The sequence below is a fragment of the Glycine soja genome, chromosome 9 (assembly GCF_004193775.1).
Source record: "Glycine soja cultivar W05 chromosome 9, ASM419377v2, whole genome shotgun sequence".
In the NCBI taxonomy this organism is placed as follows: Eukaryota; Viridiplantae; Streptophyta; class Magnoliopsida; order Fabales; family Fabaceae; genus Glycine; species Glycine soja.
Window position 1 is genome coordinate 36,161,808 of NC_041010.1, and position 19,918 is coordinate 36,181,725.

The 19,918-nt window shown below is 32.4% G+C and overlaps 2 protein-coding genes across 2 annotated transcripts; one reads left to right on the forward strand and one right to left on the reverse strand.

Moving 5' to 3' along the window:
- The first annotated feature begins 446 nt into the window (after nt 1-446).
- LOC114368630 (AT-hook motif nuclear-localized protein 6-like) lies at nt 447-6,283 on the forward strand. The gene is made up of 5 exons (XM_028325847.1): nt 447-1,289; nt 3,087-3,154; nt 3,682-3,813; nt 4,932-5,093; nt 5,554-6,283. Exons 1-5 carry the CDS (start codon nt 908-910, stop codon nt 5,842-5,844), a joined length of 1,035 nt encoding a protein of 344 aa, XP_028181648.1. The 5' UTR covers nt 447-907; the 3' UTR covers nt 5,845-6,283.
- Nucleotides 6,284-9,615: 3,332 nt separating this feature from the next.
- On the reverse strand, nt 9,616-10,539 carry LOC114368632 (structural maintenance of chromosomes protein 6-like). Its single transcript, XM_028325848.1, has one exon. It carries the CDS (start codon nt 10,453-10,455, stop codon nt 10,006-10,008), a length of 450 nt encoding a protein of 149 aa, XP_028181649.1. The 5' UTR covers nt 10,456-10,539; the 3' UTR covers nt 9,616-10,005.
- Between the last annotated feature and the right edge of the window lie 9,379 nt (nt 10,540-19,918).

Genomic DNA, 19,918 nt, shown 5'->3' on the forward strand with positions numbered 1-19,918 from the left:
GAAAACATCCATTTATTATGTGTCTTAGTCAACTTTAATTTAACTTAGAAGACAAAGAACTTGTCAGTAAGGAAATGGAATGGCTCCAAACTTTGCTTTACAGCTTCGAATTAAATTTTTTTCTCTTGTTTTCAAAAAGCAGTAAATAAATAAATGCCAATTTTTATAAAAGGTTTTTTTTCTCCTTCTTTTCCAAAAACAACACCTATTTTTTTATGCATTCAAATTAATAAGTATCTGTATCCAGAGTCATTTATTAAATCACCTTTATTAAATTTCCAAGACGGACGTGAACCAATTTCTTAACCAAAATTCATACTTTGAGTTTTGAAATTAAAATATTAATTAATAATTAAATTCCCATTATTTAATTACTTTATTACTTTATCATTTTACATTTTGATATATTTTCCCCATTTTTTCAACTTTATTTATTTACTCCTCCTTTTCCTGCAAAACCCTAATTTCATATTTCACTCTGGAGAATTTGTGAACCAGAATTTTTGTTTTTCTCTGTAATTGTAGAATTTTTATTTTCAAAAATTTTGTGTTATTATTTTTTTTTGAAGCTCTTTCCGCTCTCTGCAATGGTGGAGATTTGAGTTACTGTGTCGCGTCTTTCTCGGAGTTCAAAATTCTGCTTCTGGGTTTTCGTCATTTCAGACAAAAGTTTCTATTTTTGAAGTTTTTTCTGTGCAGTTACAACTTTTTCTGTGCTCAAACATCACTGTACTGTTTCTGGGTACGTCAGTTCTGCATTCAAGTACATTTGTCTCCACTGAGTTAAAAAAAAATCAATATTTTCCGCTGTTTTTGAGTTTGTTAATGCTTGAATCTTCAATGGGTAGGGTTTAAGCGAGTTTTAAGGTTTTGGGGTGTCCTAATTTTTCTTTGATTCGCACAAAAAATGGAGGAAAGAGAGATTTTTAGTTCTGGGCATGCTGTTAAGGTTGTCGAGGCCCCCCAGAGCTTCCACGTAGCACTAAACTCCGTGCAGTTTTCCGGGCCCACAGTGGAGTCACCGGTGCCTTCTCCAGTTCCGGCATCGGCACCGGCACCGGCGCCGGTGAGTGCTTCGGTGATGAATTCAGGTAGTACGGAAGGGAAGAAGAAGAGGGGCAGGCCTAGGAAGTATGGACCGGACGGCAAGGTGGCGCTGTCGCCGATGCCGATATCGGCGTCGATTCCGTTGACCGGAGACTTCTCAGCCTGGAAAAGGGGAAGAGGGAAGCCACTTGAATCAATCAAGAAGTCTTTTAAGTTTTATGAAGCTGGAGGTGCAGGACCAGGTAGCAAAAGGATTGGTCATTGATTCCTACGTTTTTTAGCCTTTAATCTTTTATTAGTTACTGCTTGTATGTTTTTATGTTTTACTGTTGCATTAGCAGTAAATAACAGTAGATTTTTTTTTCCCTTTCAAATTGAGTAGGGTTCTTATTTGCTATGTAAATTGTAAACTATGGATTTTTTTTTTTTGAGTTGTATTTGATTTAAACTTTTGGTTTTCAATATGTGTGTTTTGTTTTGTGGATTTGATTTATGTTTTTGAAGTGGATTTTATATGTGGTGGTACAAGTGGACCCTTGTCTGAGATTCCCTTCAGATCTGGAAATGAAGATTTGTGGTCAAAGTGAGGTGAGGTCGGTTTTCAGTTAAGGTAGCATATGATACTCCTTTTTTTTTCTTTATGAGGGGAAGGTGACATAATCTGACCACAGAAACTCAGTTGGAATAACTGAAGGCACCGCACCAGCATATTCAATAGGTTTAGTCCAGTACTTATTAGGCTGATGTGACAAGGCTTGGAATGGTCTAAAGTCTATACTATTGATTTGGACTTTGGACCATGCCATGCTGCAAAATAGGAACTTAAAATTGAATAATCTGACAAGTTGATTGTTGAAGTTGCATATTTGAAAAATGGGTAGTGTTTACGGGAAAATAGACTGGAAAATTTTGTAGAAGATTTTAAGATGAATTCTTCCATGTAGCATGTTAATAGTGGCTTCATAAAGTGATAGTTTTAATTTATTAGCCATTCAAATTTAATTAAGTCTCTCAATGTGTGTTTTTCCACATCATGAAGAGGTTGGAATGGACGTGGAAATTGATTTTAACCCCCTTTTTTTAAAATGCAGCTCATGCTTAGGCTACAATAGTTGTGAGTGTAACATGCATACTTTTATATCTGAAGATATTCCTGGTTCATAACATTTTTTTATATGAGATTTAGCTCTAGGCCTTTTGAAAGTTCTGGAGGAGGTTCTGGAACAGATGAAGCATAGCATAGCTGTTTCATTACATTATGCATTTGATTAATGATTGATGAAGCAGGGTAAATCTGGTTTACTGATATATTTGGAATCAGGCTAACAACGTATTTTTTGTGGCTCTAATTGCACCAAGTGTCAATTTGTAAACGAGACCTTGAAATAATTTTCTGTGAAAACAAGTTTTATCAATGAAATTGTTGAATCATGTTATTTTATCGTGATGATTATATTCATGTATATCAAATTTTAGGCTAGTTATGACATGTATGGTTTAGCTTTTGGAACTACAACTATGTTTTTGGTAAAAGCTAGACCTAATGTGTTCTTAAGACATTTGTAAAAGTGTAACCTAATGATAGATATTTACATATATTTTAAGTAGCACATTGTCTGTAAAAATAAAGTGGTGCAATGAAATCTATTAGTTTTTAAATTGCATGAACATCTGTAGATTTTTTCTACTTTACAGTTGATCTTGTCACACAGACAAACACAAACACATACATATGTACAGATAGGATATGATTTAAAGGATGTAGCTTCTGTTGCAGCTTACAATGTCAAAACCCCTTTCGCTGTTGAATTCTCTTGAAAATGATCTATTGGTCAATATAGTTTATTTCACTGAACGTATATCATGTCTGGTTAAAAGTGGTTCTAATTAAATTATTTATTTCATGGATTGCTTTTCAATGGAATGAAAGTGGATTTTTTTTTTTGTGTGTGAATTAGATAGTAACTTTCACTTTGAACTTTATGTTCTCTTCTCTTACTATGTCTATCAATTAATCTACCTGCCTACTTATTTTATAGGTGATGGAATTGCATACTCAGTTGGTGCCAATTTCACACCTCACATCCTTACAGTAAATGAAGGCGAGGTATTCTGTTCATTTCCTTTTAAGTCTATATTTTAAAAATAGTCAGATTATATTTAGCCAACTTGTGTGATGCCTTATTCAGAAGAAATGTGAAGGCCATTCATTTTGTCTATTTGTTGAAATTCCATACATTTCTTTTAAATGTAATAGTATCTTACCTCTTAAATTTCTTAATTCCTTTTAGCATGTATCATATTTTACTTTCTTTATTTGGTGTAGTAATCACTCTTTATGCTTTTAATAAAGTAATATTGGTGTATATAATCAAATACCTAAAATATTTGTTTAATTATGCTTGTGTTATCCCAACTCTCAAAGTTGTGAGCATTACCCATGTGTACTAACCTCAGGATTGGTGGTTCTTAGGAAATTGAACAAAATTTGAAATTAGCTTTCTGGAATCCATTTGTTTCTGAACAGGTTTATAATTTGAGAAGTCAGAAAGTTGTAGAAGCTTTTAGTCAAGAGGAGGAGAATAGATGAACTGATTTGTGAATGTATTTGTGATTTTCTGTGCCCTGTTTCAGGATGTTACTATGAAGATTATGTCCTTCTCTCAACAAGGATGTCAAGCAATTTGCATTCTGTCTGCAAATGGCACAATTTCAAATGTTACACTACGCCAACCAACTTCTTCTGGTGGTACTTTAACATATGAGGTTAGTTCAGTCTTCAGTCCTAAATTTCTCTATCAGCTGATGTATATGTAACATTAACCTGGCTTCTAATTCCTGATTTATCTCAGCACTATCTGTCTACAGTCTACCATTTAAGGCATCAAGTACCAAATGTCGTTTTTTTTTCTGTTTTTTTTAGAGGGGGGGGGGGGGGGGGGGGGTGTTGCTGTGTTGGTAAATCAAGTGTTTGTTTTTTTAATATGTTATCAAGTATATGATATTAAGTGAAGAATGGATGCATCTACACTAAACTGTTAGCAAAAATAAGGGTCTTCATTTAGAGTTTTTTAAAAGTTGATTCTGGCAATTGGGTGAGAATAGTTATCTTTGTTATGTGATTGGCTTCTCTTGCAATATTTTCTCTGACTGTATCAGCAGATGTTGGTAGTTGCACTAATTAGGTCATCAACTAAGATGATATTAATGTTGATAATTATGCATTAAGCCTTTGATTCGGACATGTAGAAAAAGTTGGTTCTTATCCACAAATTCAAGATCTAATATGCTTTCTTCCTTTCTTGTGTTCATAATTTTGTGTTGAATATTCTCAGTGAAAACTGAGAACTATCCCCATTGCTCGGTTTTAGTAGTGTTCAGTATCTTTTAGTTTTGAACACTATAAGTGAATATCCCTTTGCTTTCACACTTTCCACCGTTGCCTCTCATAGATGTCTTATTGTGACCTTGTTTTGTGCTTTTTGACAGTTCATGTCTTCTTGCATTCCAAATTTCTTTGGAAACTAATTATACTATCACAATAAAAAAATTTCATGTATGGAATTAGAAATTTTATAGCCATTTAATTCACCTTAACATCACATGGAATTGATTCACATTTCACAGTTATCTTTCTATAGAGAAATGCAATCAACACTCCTTTTGACACTCAAATGAAATCCCACATTGGTTCCACTAATGATGGTGGACCCAAGTTATTGAGCGGGTCCAGCATGGGATTTTATCCAAATCAGTGTTAGAAAGAGATTTTCAAATATTGTGTTGTTGCTAGCGTTCCTACCTTTATATATTGCACTTGGTTACAGCACTAGATAAATACATAAAAAATAAATATGCTGGCACTTATTTTGGTGTTTCTACAGGGGCGTTTTGAAATTCTCTCCTTGTCTGGTTCATATATAACAACTGAGAATGGATTAACAAAGAGCAGATCTGGTGGGATGAGCATCTCTTTGGCCGCTCCAGATGGTCGAGTAATGGGGGGTGGATTGGCTGGTTTGCTGGTAGCTGCAGGTCCTGTGCAGGTAATTTCTGCTATAGAGGAGGATATTTGATAGGGTTTAAAAAAGAAAAAGAAATACCTTGTAAAATTGTTTATCAAGATTTTTTAACCTTTATTAAATAGGAAACAAGAGTAAATAGTCTATCAGTTGACAGGGTAATGGCAATGAATTTTTACAGTCATCTAATCACAAACCGTCAGGTATGATGAGTTTGTTAACTTTTACAATAAATTACCTTAAAAGTTATAACAATGATTCTTTTATTGGTTGACTGTGTAAAAAAATTGCATAGAAAGTGAACTTATAGGATACTATTGGTCCAAATGATGGTTGTCCAAATTACTCTCATCATAAAGCAATTGTATTAAATTATAAACATTTTAGGCTACTCAAATAAGAGTTATGATGGACTTTCTTGTTTAATATCAACTACTTAAAAGAAAAATGAAGAAGCTCCTTCTCATGCCATCTTCTGCATCAGGTTGTTGTGGCTAGTTTTGTTCCTGGTCATCAGCTGGAGCAACAGAAACCAAAGAAGCCGAGAGTGGAGCATATATCAATGGCTGCTCCGACGTATGTCAACCCTACTTCTGCTGAAGAAATAAGAATTGGTCTTGGTGGAGTAAAGCCAATCATGACACCGGCTGCTTTTCAAGTGCACCACATTTTTGGCAATGGTCAAAGCTCTGGGAACTCAGCTTCTGATGATTCAGCTCCTTTCCCTGAAAACGAGTCCAACCCTAGCCATGCAGATGCTGGAGTTGCATGCTAAACATTGTTTCCTGTCAAGTATTTGGTGTTCTACAGAGTCAAACCCCATTTAGGCTCATGCTTGACTGATGCTGACAATTAACATGACAAAAGTCTTATAGTGGGATGGATGAGTATCAGGTTGGTTTTGACTTGAGAAATTGTTCTCTTTGGTGCTAGGTATTATTAGTGTTAGGAAATCTACTTTTTAGCTTTCCATGTTTCTCTTTGGTGTTATCTAATATTGTTTATTGAGTTGTAGCAGTTAGATGTAGGATATATGTTATGCCACGTTCTTATTAGATTTTATAGATTGTTTGAAATGAGTGCATGTGGGTGCTTTCTAAACTGTAACCTAACGATATTATTTCTTGTGAAGGAGGAAATTGCATTTTAGCACTTATTTGTTATTTTCTCCTTATTTTCCGTTACCTAAATACAATGATATCTGGTTGATTTTAGTAATGTTTATTGGAGAGCCATTTTATATTTTATGCCCGATGGCCAAATTATGCTTTTGAGCATTTTTTACATGTTATCCATCAAGAATCTATCAGGAGTAATTGAGTAAATATGGTTGTACACTTTTACATGTGTCAACACTTGCAATGGCTACTAGTATTAAGAGTGGAAGTGGACTTTGTAGAAATCAATCTCTGGGAATTCATTTGCAAGTCACTGCAATTGCTCAAGGTCATCTAGAATTGCTTTGAATTAACTGTATGCAGAGAAATTTTCTGGCGAAGACATTTATACGAGCCACTTAGAATTGCTTTGAATTAACTACACAGTTAAAGCATCAGTTTGTTAATTTCTCAAGGTAAATCTGAAGCAAAAGCCTTTAAAGCCATGCCAGATTAAAGGTGATATAGACTTGAAACCCAAGATATTTGGAGTTTTTTGGCTCAATTTATTTGATTTCCTTCTTATGTTTTGATGTTTTTTTTAATCTACCCTTTAAGTAAAAGCTTTTTTTTCTTTTATGTATTGTTGGTATACAAAATTTTTACATTGTTAAAGAATCAGGAATCATTTTAGTATGGCTGTTAAGAACTAAGATGATTATTTTTAAATTTAACAAACTAATTATGTATAAAGGTTTGTAAGTAAATTTTATACTATCAACATATACACTATTTACTCTAAATGAATAATAGACAATCAATTAGGTTAATTGTCATATTTTCATCAACCCTATTAATGGACAAAGGTCCTATGGTGTTATGGTTATAAAGTGACTTGTATATAAAAGGGGAGACAAAAACAATGTTGTTAAAGGGCTTGTTGAATTTTTATTTGGTCTCTTAACTTTGTTTCTTTTTAATTGAGTCCCTACCTATGCCTAACAACCACATAACTAGTGAGTTGTGAGTGACCACAACCATAATTCCAACACAAATTGCCACCAATTTATCTGTAGAAAGGGGAGGCAGATCAGAAGCAAAAGGATATGGACTCAAATGTGAATGGTAGCACTGTGGGAAGCAATGGTGATTGAGAAGGTGGTGTTGGAGTTTGTGGTGGTTCAACAATTTGTGTCATTGGTAGCATAGGTTGGTGAATGGTGGTGATGCTAGAAGTTAGGGGGGCTAGAGTTAAGGATAAGAAAGTAAACAAGAAAGGGACTAAATAAAAAAATATTCAATTTCTTTATTTCTTTTTTACTTAATTATTTTTTAAAGAAAAATATATATTTTTATTTATCTGTTTGTTTACGTGTTTAAAGTGATATTAGTTATTAACTCTTTAATCATTTTCTTTTTTTTTACTTAATTTTGAAGTGTTTTACAGACTTATCATGAATAATAAAAAATAATAATAAAAGTCATATTAGAGAATTGAAAAAATATAAAAACAAGATAATTACATTTTTTTAAACTTATATGTTAACTTTTAAAATGGATAAAAAAAAACTAATCAACCAAATTAAAATATTACCAATTCTGAAGTGGTGTCTGTCTTCATTGCATCCCTTTACCCAATTAAGCCACTGAATCGCCATGTCAACATCAACATTCGGTAAACTATTATTATCATGACAGAATGCATTGATTAATCATTTTTTACTTAACGAACATTGAAAAAAAACATGCAACCAAATTTAAAGTAAAAATTGAGTAAGATTAGTAGGGGCAGGGTCACCGAATGAGGAAGTAACAACAAGGATACTTCACACTCTAATTTACATTATCAAAGACTATCAAATTAAGATTTTTTTACTGCAAAGAGAAATGACACAAGATAAAATTTTACATAGAAGAGAAGAGGAAAATAAAAAGGTAGGAATTGAGTAGCAAAGCTATTTTAAAAGGTTAATCAAACATGTCTTAATCGGTTAGAAATTTCGTTTGGAATTTGCTTTTGAGCTTTTTCCATAATCTTACCGTCGTTGTTTCATCAAGAACCTCAAACAGGACCTCATTAGGCAAACTCAACAAAATCAAACTATTTGCCTTATCTAAAATCTCCTTGTCCTCCAGCTTCAATTTTGGAGGTAGTATATCTTTTCGTTTAAGTTGTCTTGCAACTTTTCCATTAACAAAATTTAAGACATATCAACAGATTTAATGTGTGTGCCGCCAAAGGCAACTTTCTACAAAGGGAGAATGAACAAACTTGAATAGCAGGCTCATTGGAGTAGTAATTACACACATACACCATCATACTAACCTTTTTTTTATATAAATATCATACTAACCTTGGTTAGCCAACAAATGTTTTCTATGAATAATCTATCCATATACAGTAAAATAGGATCTTCATTTTATTGAGGGAGATTTTTGTTGCACCTTTTAAATAAAATGTAGAATTCATCATTATTTAGCATCTTTCATATTTCAAAATTATTAATGACTTTCAATTTTTTTACGTTAATCCTTTTCCATCTTAAATTCTATTTATTTATATTCTCAAATTAATTTCTTTATGTCTTTTACTTTATAGTTGTTACAATTCCTTTCATTGTCATAGTCGTTTTTGTTGTGTATTTTTTTAGTACCAAGAAAAAAAGAAGCAACTAGGCGAAAACAAAACCAGCCAATCAGCAAGCAATAAATAAAGTGCAAGAATTCTTGTTCTGTGAATTTGAGAAATATATTTGTATATAATTTTTCTGATATAAATAAACTTTACACTTTTTAATTTTATAAAAATTGATGGAATTACTACATAATAAACTCTCACATGTGTGGATCTTACACAAAAATAACCGGTTGTTCCTATATTACAAAGTAATGTAAAATGTAATGACAAAATAAAGTACACGAATCATTTCAGTTAATTAGGCATAAAGTGATGGGTGACACAAAAATCTAAAATTATTGATTTTTTAAACTATTATAATTAGAGTATTTGATTTCTCATAACACTTCAAAATATACCTACAAGTTAGTTTTTTAAGTCAATTATGAGAATCTTCTTAATCATATTTCCTCTTTTCTTAAATATTATGTTTTGTGAGAATTGAAGTCAGTTTTGCGACATAAGCCATATTTTTTCCATATCTACAATTTTGCCACATCTTTCAGTGTACAATCCATCTTGGGCTTTAGGATGTTGCCTTAATTACACTCCACAACCCTTTTGCTGTGCTTCATCTCAATTCCCAGAAAGAAAATATGCTATGTTTCATCCCAATTCCCAAAAAGAAAAAATAGATGTCCTTTCGTGGCTAGTGCCTAGAGCATCCAATATGAGCAAAAAGAAAAGGAATATATAAATAAAGAAATTCCCACAAAATGTTTCTTTACAAGAAAAGAAAAGAAGAGAAAAAAATAAGAAAGGAATCCCTACATATGCTGCTTCCAAGCATGCTCTTTATGCACATAACTTTTTCCCCTTATCCATGTGATGTGAGCAATTAGAATAAAGTTCTATACATTGAAAATTCTTATCTTCTATTCTATCTTTCAGGGAAACTCACTCAATCACTCAACTTTCATTCATTTTCTGGTTTGATTTACCAAGGCACTATGGTTGACGTGTTGGAACAATTGCATCCAAAACACAAGCAAGAGGAATTGATTTCTATTCCGAACCAAAGAGATTTTATGTATGCACATATAAACAACTATTTCTATATTATTTTCTTGAATGCTACAATACAACAAAATTCAACACAAGACTTAAATGTTTCAAGCCTGAGTTTAATAACCCAAAGTTAAGGCCTAACTTTCCTTATCATTTATTTGAGTCCTATGCATGTGCTCAACAGTTCTTCCTTCCACCCTTTGTTAACTTTCTCTATAAACTCTTCCACTCTTCTCTTCAGCTCATCCTCATCGTTGTTGTCTTCGTCGTCATCCTCCTCTTCCACTTTTTCCTCATCTTCGTTGTTGCAATAATCATTGCCTTCAATTCCAATGCTCTCAACTGTTTCTGCTTCCTGATCATGTGACACTTCCACTGCTTGTGGCAATGATGCTGTCTCTTTTTCCACAAGAGAATTAGAGTATTTTGCTCTTTGTTTCTCATTCTCGTCACCTTTGGAAGGAGGGATTTCACTTTCTTGATGAATGCTGAGGCTAGGCTTCAAGTCCACTAGGATAATGACTATGATCAAATTGCAGAAGCAGAAAATGAATGTTGAGCTGGAAGCAGCTTGAGTGATGAACTCCAACACAGAATCCAACATAGCTGGGAACAATTAGGAAACAAACACAAAGAGAGAGTGAGATAGGGTGGAAACAAGAGAGCAACTGTATATGCAATTTTGAGGACTTTTAAGGCATATTTAAAGCCCTTTTGAGATATAGATGCAAACGTGGAAAGAGTCCTTTATTATAATATTATTATAGGATGCAATCGCGTGGAAAGAGTTTGAAGAGAAAGAGAACAAAATAAATAAATAAAAATGAGATGTGACTTATATTTTTATATTCTATTTTAATTTTAAATTTTTATCTCAATTTATTTTTATTTTATTTCTTTCTACTCTGTTGAATGGATCCTTTAAGGAGATGTTGGTGCTTGTGCTGTTGTGAAAGCTATCATGGGAATGTAGCAAATATAATATACATTCGTGTATGTGAAAGCTAAGGAATATAACAATATAATACACATTTGTATAATAATAATAATTGATCGATTCATGTATTGATATAATGTGTGTGGGAAGGTTCCAACTGTATGTGGGGCGTATTTTATTTCATTGATTAATCAAAAGTCTTTTGAACTATACAAGGAACATCACATGGAGCTTTCTTGGCTAGCACAGCCCTATGTCATAACTCGACATCACCCACCAAAACTTTTTACGAGTGTTTGGTTTCTCTGTTTATTATTTTCTCTACCCCTTGTTGTTTCTCGGTTTAATTTTATAATCATGGGCAATTAAGTAAACTAAAAAAACAATAAATGGATTAAGATTTTGTATGTGTTGTTGAAGATCTTGGGATTTTTGACTATGACTAAGTGAAAATGACCAATGACCTAACTCTCTGTAACCAAACACTGTTGAATGTTAGAAAAATGTGTTGATATTAAGCTTTGAAAATGTCACCCCCGATGTTCACAGCTCATCCCTCAATAGATATTTTATTGAATGTGACCCAAACAGAGGAACAGGGCCTAGAATTTCTGAGAGCGAAATTTATATTCCAAATTTAATTTAATATAACTGGTTAGTTCTCAGTTTCTTCTTATAAATATTTTTTTGATAATTTTATCTAAATTGTATTAAAGTTGTTTCTCCCTGCAGTAATAGCATATTGTCATGTACTTTACTATTTAAAGAGTGTAGACACCCTTATTCCTTTTTTAATATGATGCTGAAATTCAAACAAAAAGATTTTGCCCAGCTAAGCCACTGATAAATATAGGAAAATGTCTATGATTTGTAATTCAAAATTCTGGACGACAGAATACAGTAGCATATACTATTAAATAATCATATTCATTATTCTCTCCATATATAAATTTTATGCTCCTCACTTGTTATCTTTGTCATAGTTTTCTCTTCAAATTAATTAATTTTGATGGATTGCTTACTCGTCCATTGAGGGTTGAGAAAATAGTTCAGGTTCAAAGTTCTAATGTTATATATATAGTATATGTGTGTGTGGACGAATCAACTAAGAAAATCAGTGAACGATCAATGTATTGAAGTTTCTTAAAATAAAATAAAAAAAATTAAAGTTGGTGCAAGTTCCTGTTGTTTTCCCTAATTATTATTACAACAGAAACGGTAAAGTCATCCCGTTTTAAAGTTGATAATTGAAGCACATCCATCAACAATTATTGTTTATCTACCTTGGTTGACTTTCAATTCCATTAGATTTAAGAGTCAAACTGTTCTTTTGATTGCTTTCCCACTGCTTCTTGGCTCTTTGTTTATAGTTTTCCAATCGGTTTCATTAAAATAATTTTCAGTTGACTTATATGAATTAAGCATAGAGTCAGTCAATATTATTCATGTATTTCAATTTTGATGGTTTATTCTATAAAAATTGTTCAATGCACTTCTATGTAGTTATTAGTATATCATATAGCACTTCTAAAAAAATATTATATAGCAAGTTAAGAAAGGTTTAAACCTAATAAATTGTTATTTGCTAGTTTTTTTTTTTACAAGTATGTTTTCATACGTTCAAAGTATTTAAACTCATTTTGTATAAAGCAACTAGGAACAATGTTAAGGATGGAAAGGGAATTATGACCAAGCCAACATTAGGCTTAAGTCAAAGTATAGGACTATTTAGTAAATATAAGTCAAGATATTTTTTAAAGGATTTAAAAAAAAATGTTAAACTTTGGGTCACTTGAAAAGTTTTTCAAACCTAACATGTGAGTTTGTTTTAGTAAATAATAATGATAACAATAATAATATTAATAATAATAAGAAATTTTAATTTTTATATATACTATAAGAATAAGGATTTTTATATTGTCAAATTATCGGATCATATATATATATATATATATATAAAAGTAATTATTATAAAAATAAAAATTGTATTATATATAATAATTTATTATTAGATGATAATGTAAAAAAAATCATTATGTAGGCCTATATTATTATTGTATTAGGATTATAATATTATGATTTAAGATTAATTATTTGTTCTATTTAAAGGCTTAAACTGGCCATCAACTTATATATTAGTTGAGTTGAGGTCCATTAGTGTATATATAGGTAGTTTTTTTTATATTATTTCAAAGTTGATTTTTATTTAAGTTTTCAGGACATATCAAGTCTCAATTAAAAAATGGATCATATTAAGTAAACACGTCAATTTCAAATCTTATATCCAAGAATCAAGTTAGTTTCAAGTCTTACAAAACCTAATCTAACTCAGCCTATGACAATCGCTAAATAGTGCATTCCTATAGTGGTTTGATATTATGGTACATGCAGCAATTATTTACCTCAACAATAGAAATGACGTACACACTCCTTTTCATGTTTAATTTAAGATTAAGAAAATTTCAAGCTTAAAAGTTATTTTCAAGTTTAAAATTTTCTGTGTTTCTTGAATTTTGAGGTTTTAATTTCAAAAGAGAAGGAAAATAGAAGACAAAAACTCTTAAAATTAGCCTTTTATTTCTTTTGTTTAATTAAGAATTACTTTTTAAAAACATTCTTTTCAAAATTTAATTTAAGTTATTTTCTTCTTCTAAGAAATAAATATTAATTTCCTATAAATAAAAAATAAATATTAAATAAGTTAAATCAAATAGTACTTTAAGTTATGAAATAACCTATAGATAATAAAAATGTCAATATATAACATTCGCATAAAGCTAAATATAATATAACGATATGAAAAAGAGTGTAATTTCTCTTCACGTTCGTTAAACATGTAAATTCCAAACCAAGAATATTAATTGTTGACAAATTAACCCAGTGGAGCACATGGGTATCTGGTTTCAATTTGAGTATTAAGATTTGTATTACCTATAAGTAAGTAGGTAACTCCTAGCCCATTATGACGAGATCATATGCCTAATAACATATTATTAGTGGATTGGAAATCTTTTTATGGAAAACAATCTTTCCCGGTTAGAGATCACGGAAGTAAATGCCATCGATCATCATCACAAATTCATAATGGCAAACCACATCCTAGTCATCCATTTCGCTTGCTTCTCTCACACTTACTAATATCATACTCTTGTAAATAAATAACAAAAAATAAAGTAATATTCCAAGGATCAAAATTCATGGTATTAGAGAATATTTGAATAATACCTAATACACGTGAAGGTTACATTACATTAAAACTTTGTCTTTATTCGAAAACCAATTACATGAAAGGAGATTTATGACAAAGTGGCTATATAGGAGATTTATGGCCCAAGACAAAGTTTCTCCTTTTTTTTTAATAGTAAGAAAAAAGTTTCTGATTACAACAATAATCACCACCCTCTTAAGTCTTAATGTTGCTGAAGAAGCTAACCAAAACAATATGATACGTACGGAAGCCAATTCAGGAAGTCATAATAAAGAAAATATGGCTGGAAGCTCAAAAAACTCAGTGCCTCTTGTGTTGTATGTATGGGATAGTAATCTCAGCTTCTTACAAGTAAAAAATTTACTTTGAAAGAAAGTACATGATATATTTTTGCACGTATATATAAGTTCAATTTGCATTATTAACCAAGCGGATCCTACGTTACATTAGTGGTGCATTAAAGGGAAAACCATGATGAATAATCTTCCAAAGAGAGAGGATAAAAAACTATTGTTTTAGAAATTTAAGAAAACTAAGCATGCTACTAAAATTCCTATAAATCCACAACTAACTTATGAAAGACTCTCAAGCAAGAACAATGGTATTGGAAGGAATTAGATAGACCCAAGATTAAAGAACAAATCCACACCATCAACCAGCCATTTCTAGAATATACACATATGTATACCAGAAATCAGCGGAAAGGGACCAAACGGACAAATAGAAAGTAAGAATGCAATGATAAATGAAATTCGAAATGTAAACTTTTAAAAATAGGTATCAAGGGCACCTCAAACTAGCTACCTGACTACCTTCCCCGTGAATTCTTACAGAAAAGCGGTAATGCCTCCTAAGGCATCGGGAGTCTCCCTGCGAAGAGGTCGAGGTACAGGAAAAGTATCTAGGTTGGCTCTTCCAGAGTTGTCCACTAAAAAATCATCCTCAGCTTCTTCTGGGTCACCAACCTAGGCTAGGTCATCTACCCAGAAAACCAATTTAAAAGGGTCATCGACCCAGATTATCTCAATCAAACCTGAGCCATCCACTCAGGAATCTCCCAAACCGGCAACCGCCAAACAAACATCGGCCGACTATGTCTGACCAATTGAAACCCTTCAGGCCCTCTAAGACATGAGTCTAACCAAATTTCCAAAAATAATCAAAAAATCTTGGTCATATATTGCCTCAGAATCTAACGATGATTCTGAATCAAATTTACAAACAATGATCCAAAATGCATCAATGATCAAAACAGCTACCAATCCTAAAGGGAAACTACCACTAGCCAAAGTACAAACACCACCTACCAAACAAACTAACAATCATATTTATAAAAATAAATTTTTAATTGTTTTGCAGATGGAACCTGAATTTTGGGACAAAAATCCCTTCAAGGCAACGACCAAGGCTTTCCCATCAGGATTTCACTACAAACCAACTACCATCCTGAAGTCAAGAACTTTTTATGAATTGATTTTGATAGATTCAAATTTAGTATCTATCAAACATTTCAAAGACCCAAAAGACCAAACATTAAACACCCACTCCACAATCCAAATACTAAAAGTTCTTCAACCAAGACACTTTGGTTCGGACTTAAACAAAGGAAAGAGATTTTCAGTACCATTTGACCTGGTAGGTTATACCTATTGGGATTATGTTGATGCTTGGACTAAGGTGTTTTGGCACCAAAATACCCGCTTCAAGCATTCATGGTTGATATATTTCAAGACCAACACAATTTACAATTTTCCAAATTGTTTTTTACAATGGTGGGATTTCTTTGGTCCAATTCCAGAGATATTCCCGGAAACAGTCCAACAAGGATTTGCTCAATTTGAAAGACAATACAATTTGCAGGAATCACGAATTCTAGTAGATCTTAAATACTTCTCAAGTTTTTCTCTGTCATGGATTTTCTCATGGCAATATCGTTACAGCAAGACTGAAAAAACAAACCAATATCCATCACTACAAAGACATGCATTTGTAAAATGGTGGACACAATTTGACTCATCCAAAGCATATCCAGAACAAGTAAAACTCTGGTTCCAATCCCATCCAGAATTCCTCAAAGCAGTTGATCCAGAAACTTCTGTGTTTTTAAACCAAAAGTCACATCTGGCAGCATTTTTAGCAGGATCAAAATCAAAAGAGATCCTAACTAAAAATCTAAAGGAAGTTCTGCAAATGTTACAGCAGGAGGAAGAAGGTTCATCCTCAAAGAAGGAAGAAACAAGCTCTGCTGAAGAAGAAGAAGAATACCCCTTTTACCAAAATGAAGATGCATATTTTGGTATCTGTTTAGATTAAATTTAATTTCGGTCACAAAACCGTCTATATGTAATTAATTTATAATTTTGGACAATACTACTTGTCTTGTAGCAAATAAGGTCCCGGTCAAAACTACTTGTCTTGTAACAAACAGTCAAATAGTTCTGGTCAAAATTACCGGCAACTACCGGTCTTAGAATTTTGGCTATATAAGGAGTCCTCAACCATGTTGTGGGGCACCCTTTCATTTGGCCATTTTTCAGGTTTCTGAGACGAGGTGCTCTGAAAGAAAAAAATTTGTAAGCGCTTCTTTCAAGTTTTAATAAATTTCTATTTCTCATACGTCTCCCCTCTCCCTCTTGTACCGATCCTGTGCGGCTCTGCCGCCGCTTCGGTTTTCTTTGTTTATGAAAACCTGGGATTTGTAAGCCGGTCTCCGGTGTGCCCTTGGTACTTGTTTTTAAAAGTTTACATTTTGAATTCCATTTATCACTGCATTCATACTTTCTATTTGTCCGTTTGGTCCCTTTCCGCTGATCTCTGTCCATTCATGTTGTCCGAAAGGTACAATAAACATTTTTTTGTACCTATCTGATTCTTGGATTTGGATTTGCCAAAATCCAGATTTCATATCAAATTTTGAAAATATCTTTGCAGAATTTAATCTGTTAAGTAAATCTTTTTTGTTTGGAATAGGATACCTAATCCATTGTAATGCTTGATTCAGTGGTTTGTAATTTATGACTAAGCGGGGTGTTCCTCGCTCAAGCTCAGATTTTTTATTGACATAAAAAGCCACACAAGACCATGGGCTTTTGCTTTTCCAGATTAGGCCTTTATCAAGCAAATCCTTGATTTCTTTTTGGCAGTATTGAAGGAGTTCTTCGTTCATTTGAATTGGTCTGGCTTTTGTGGGAATTTGTTTTTTCCTAAAGTCTTTCTCATAAGGGAGATCAACAATATGTTTCTTTCTATCTCAAAATGCATGTGGCAAATCAGAACAAACAATTGATTCGATATGACTTAATAAAGATTGAATTTTCTCTTTTACTTGGGGCTTTCCCAGTTGTATCTGAATATTATTAAAAGATACTTCTTCCTTTAAGAAGTTAATTTGGTTAATCTTATTTTCTATAAGATTTATATTCCTGGAGATCGGTTTAGTAGAAAAATTAAATATAATTTTTCTTCCTAAATAATTTGTAGTTATTCCTTCATTAGATATTTGAATGGGAAACAAGGCTCTAATGAAGGGAGTTCCTAGGATTACTTCGTTCTTAAGGTTTTTTACCAGAAGAAAGTTTACGTTAATCCTAAGACCTTGGTTTTCGATGATTGCATTTGATAACTTAAAATTAATCTTTAATTTTGAGCCAATTGCTGTGCTTAATTTTTCTGAGGTTTTTTCAAAGAATTTTGTAGGAATTAATCTTTTTAAAATACAGTTTGAATCTGCCCATGTGTCAAATAAGGCCATTGTATCTAAAACAAAATCATTAATAATTTTTATTTTTATGTAAAATTTTTGGATTTTAATCTTGTTGATTAATCCCATAAACATATCATCTTCTAGATTATCTGGTTGGTTTTCTTCGCTGTTGTTAACACTTTCAGAATCACTATCTTCCTCAATCTGAGAAAGAATGACCTGATGAATTTCTTGTTGTTGACGAAGTTCTTTCACTTCCTTTTTTAGATTGTTTATCTCTGTTTGAAGATCTTGAATTGTTGTTGGTTTGGCTGAAGAGTTTTCTAATCTTTTGAATGTGTTACTTACATCAAATTTATTATTTGTAATAAAATCCTTTTGTCTGGGTTTTACCTCTAATGTTTTCTTGAGTTTTTCCAGAAAAACCTTCTTTTCCTGGGGTCAGGTATGGAATTGATTGCTTCAAACAAGAGATCTTGTTCTCTCGTTAGAGTATTGATTTGTCCATCATCATCTGTTGATGATAGGTGGTCATCTTGTTGGATTAGGTTTAGGTCTTCATCGGAGAGTACTGAGGATAAAGTTTCTGTTTCTTCTTCCTCTGAGGTTTCGATAAGCAAATTGTTTATTTGCTCTTCAATTGCAGGTTCTAAATTAAGGTTTCTTAACTTCTTTTTTAGTCTACAATATTTACTAATGTGGCCTTGTTTTCCACAATTGTAACATGTTATTTTTTATTTTATTTTTTGTTTAGGATTTTCCATTTCTTTACTGGTTAAGGGTTTGTATGAATATCTCCTTCTTGGAAATCTCTTTTTATTGACCAGTTTATTCTCATGGATTTCTTTCTTAGAGGATTGTTTCTTCTATTTTGGACAAGCCGGTAGACCAAATTGTTTGCAGAAAGAACCTAAATCTTTCTTTGTTTGGGCCTTTTCTTTGGCTAATTGCCTCTGAATTTTGTCATCTTGACAAATTTTTAAGACTACCTTTTGGACATAAGAAATTAATTGACCATAGCTTAAGCTTTCATATGGAATGTCTCCATTGGCAGATTGACTACGAATTTTATCCCTAACCTTGTCTCCTAATGATCTGGGAAGACCGACTAGAAATTTCTCTTTCCAAAAAGGTTGTTGACTATTTTCTCTTGTGTAAACCCTAGTTAGGAAGGTATCTCTGTACCACCTAAAGTCTGCTAAGGTTCTACACTTAAGGTTTGACAACAATTCTGCAGACCTATCTTTCCACAAAGATGGGTCTCCAATGAAGTGTTGAACTATTGTAAAAATTAATGTATTAACAGCGTCAGGAATCTCCTTATCTTCATCATTAGTAATGACTCTTCCATTGAGATCCGTCTTAACTGCGCTGTAAATTTTTTATTTTTCTTCATTCGTGAGATAATTATCCCACCAACCTTTTAATTGTTCGGAAAATCCTGCCACTAAAATGTCTATAATGGTTTCTTCCGAACATTCATGGGAGGTTTGGTAGGCTGTAGCTACCATGGTCATATGTTGGAGTGTATTCATGATGTTATACTCCATTTGTGCATCTATGTTCCATTCATAGATGCTATTTGCACTAAAACTTTTAAAATTGTTTTCACCTCTTTCTTCTAATAGAAGGTCAGGGACAGTTGGACGTTGATAATATAATTTAGAGGGTGTTTTCCAGTGTTTGGAATTAATTGGATTTATATTCTTTTCTGATACTAATCCTATCTCAATTGCATTATCTGAGTTTTGGTCACTATCTTCATTAATAACATTAATTAATTTGGAGGTACTTCTTGTTACCATTTTGGAAGTATTTTTCAAAGTTTGGGGAGTTTCTGGGATGACCTTAAGTAAACTACCAATTTTGTTTAGTAATTCACTATGATTGTCACCTACTCCTTCAATTAAGGATTTAGTTTTTCTAAGTTCCCTAATTTTTCGTTTAGCTTTATCACTCACTTTGAAAGGTTTGAATAATGGTTTTTCAATGGGAATACTTGGTGAAGCTTCCTCAACTAATTTTTGTTTAGGAACTACCTTAGTTTTAATGGTTTCTCCTAAAACTTGTAAATATTTATTGGTATAATTTGCCTATTCCATTAGGCTCTTAATATCTTTGGAGGTTATTTCCTCGTTGGCATCTTTTGTCTTGAATGGAATCGCCATGACATGTTTATTGTTACTGTCTTTGACATTTGGTAGTTGATATTGTGTTGT

Coding starts and splice junctions, on each gene's coding strand:
- LOC114368630 (XM_028325847.1), top strand. CDS start 908: ATGGAGGAAAGAGAGATTTTTAGTTCTGGGCATGCTGTTAAGGTTGTC. Junction 1,290..3,086: donor AGCTGGAGGTGCAGGACCAG/GTAGCAAAAGGA, acceptor CTTATTTTATAG/GTGATGGAATTGCATACTCA. Junction 3,814..4,931: donor GTGGTACTTTAACATATGAG/GTTAGTTCAGTC, acceptor GTGTTTCTACAG/GGGCGTTTTGAAATTCTCTC.
- LOC114368632 (XM_028325848.1), bottom strand. CDS start 10,455: ATGTTGGATTCTGTGTTGGAGTTCATCACTCAAGCTGCTTCCAGCTCA.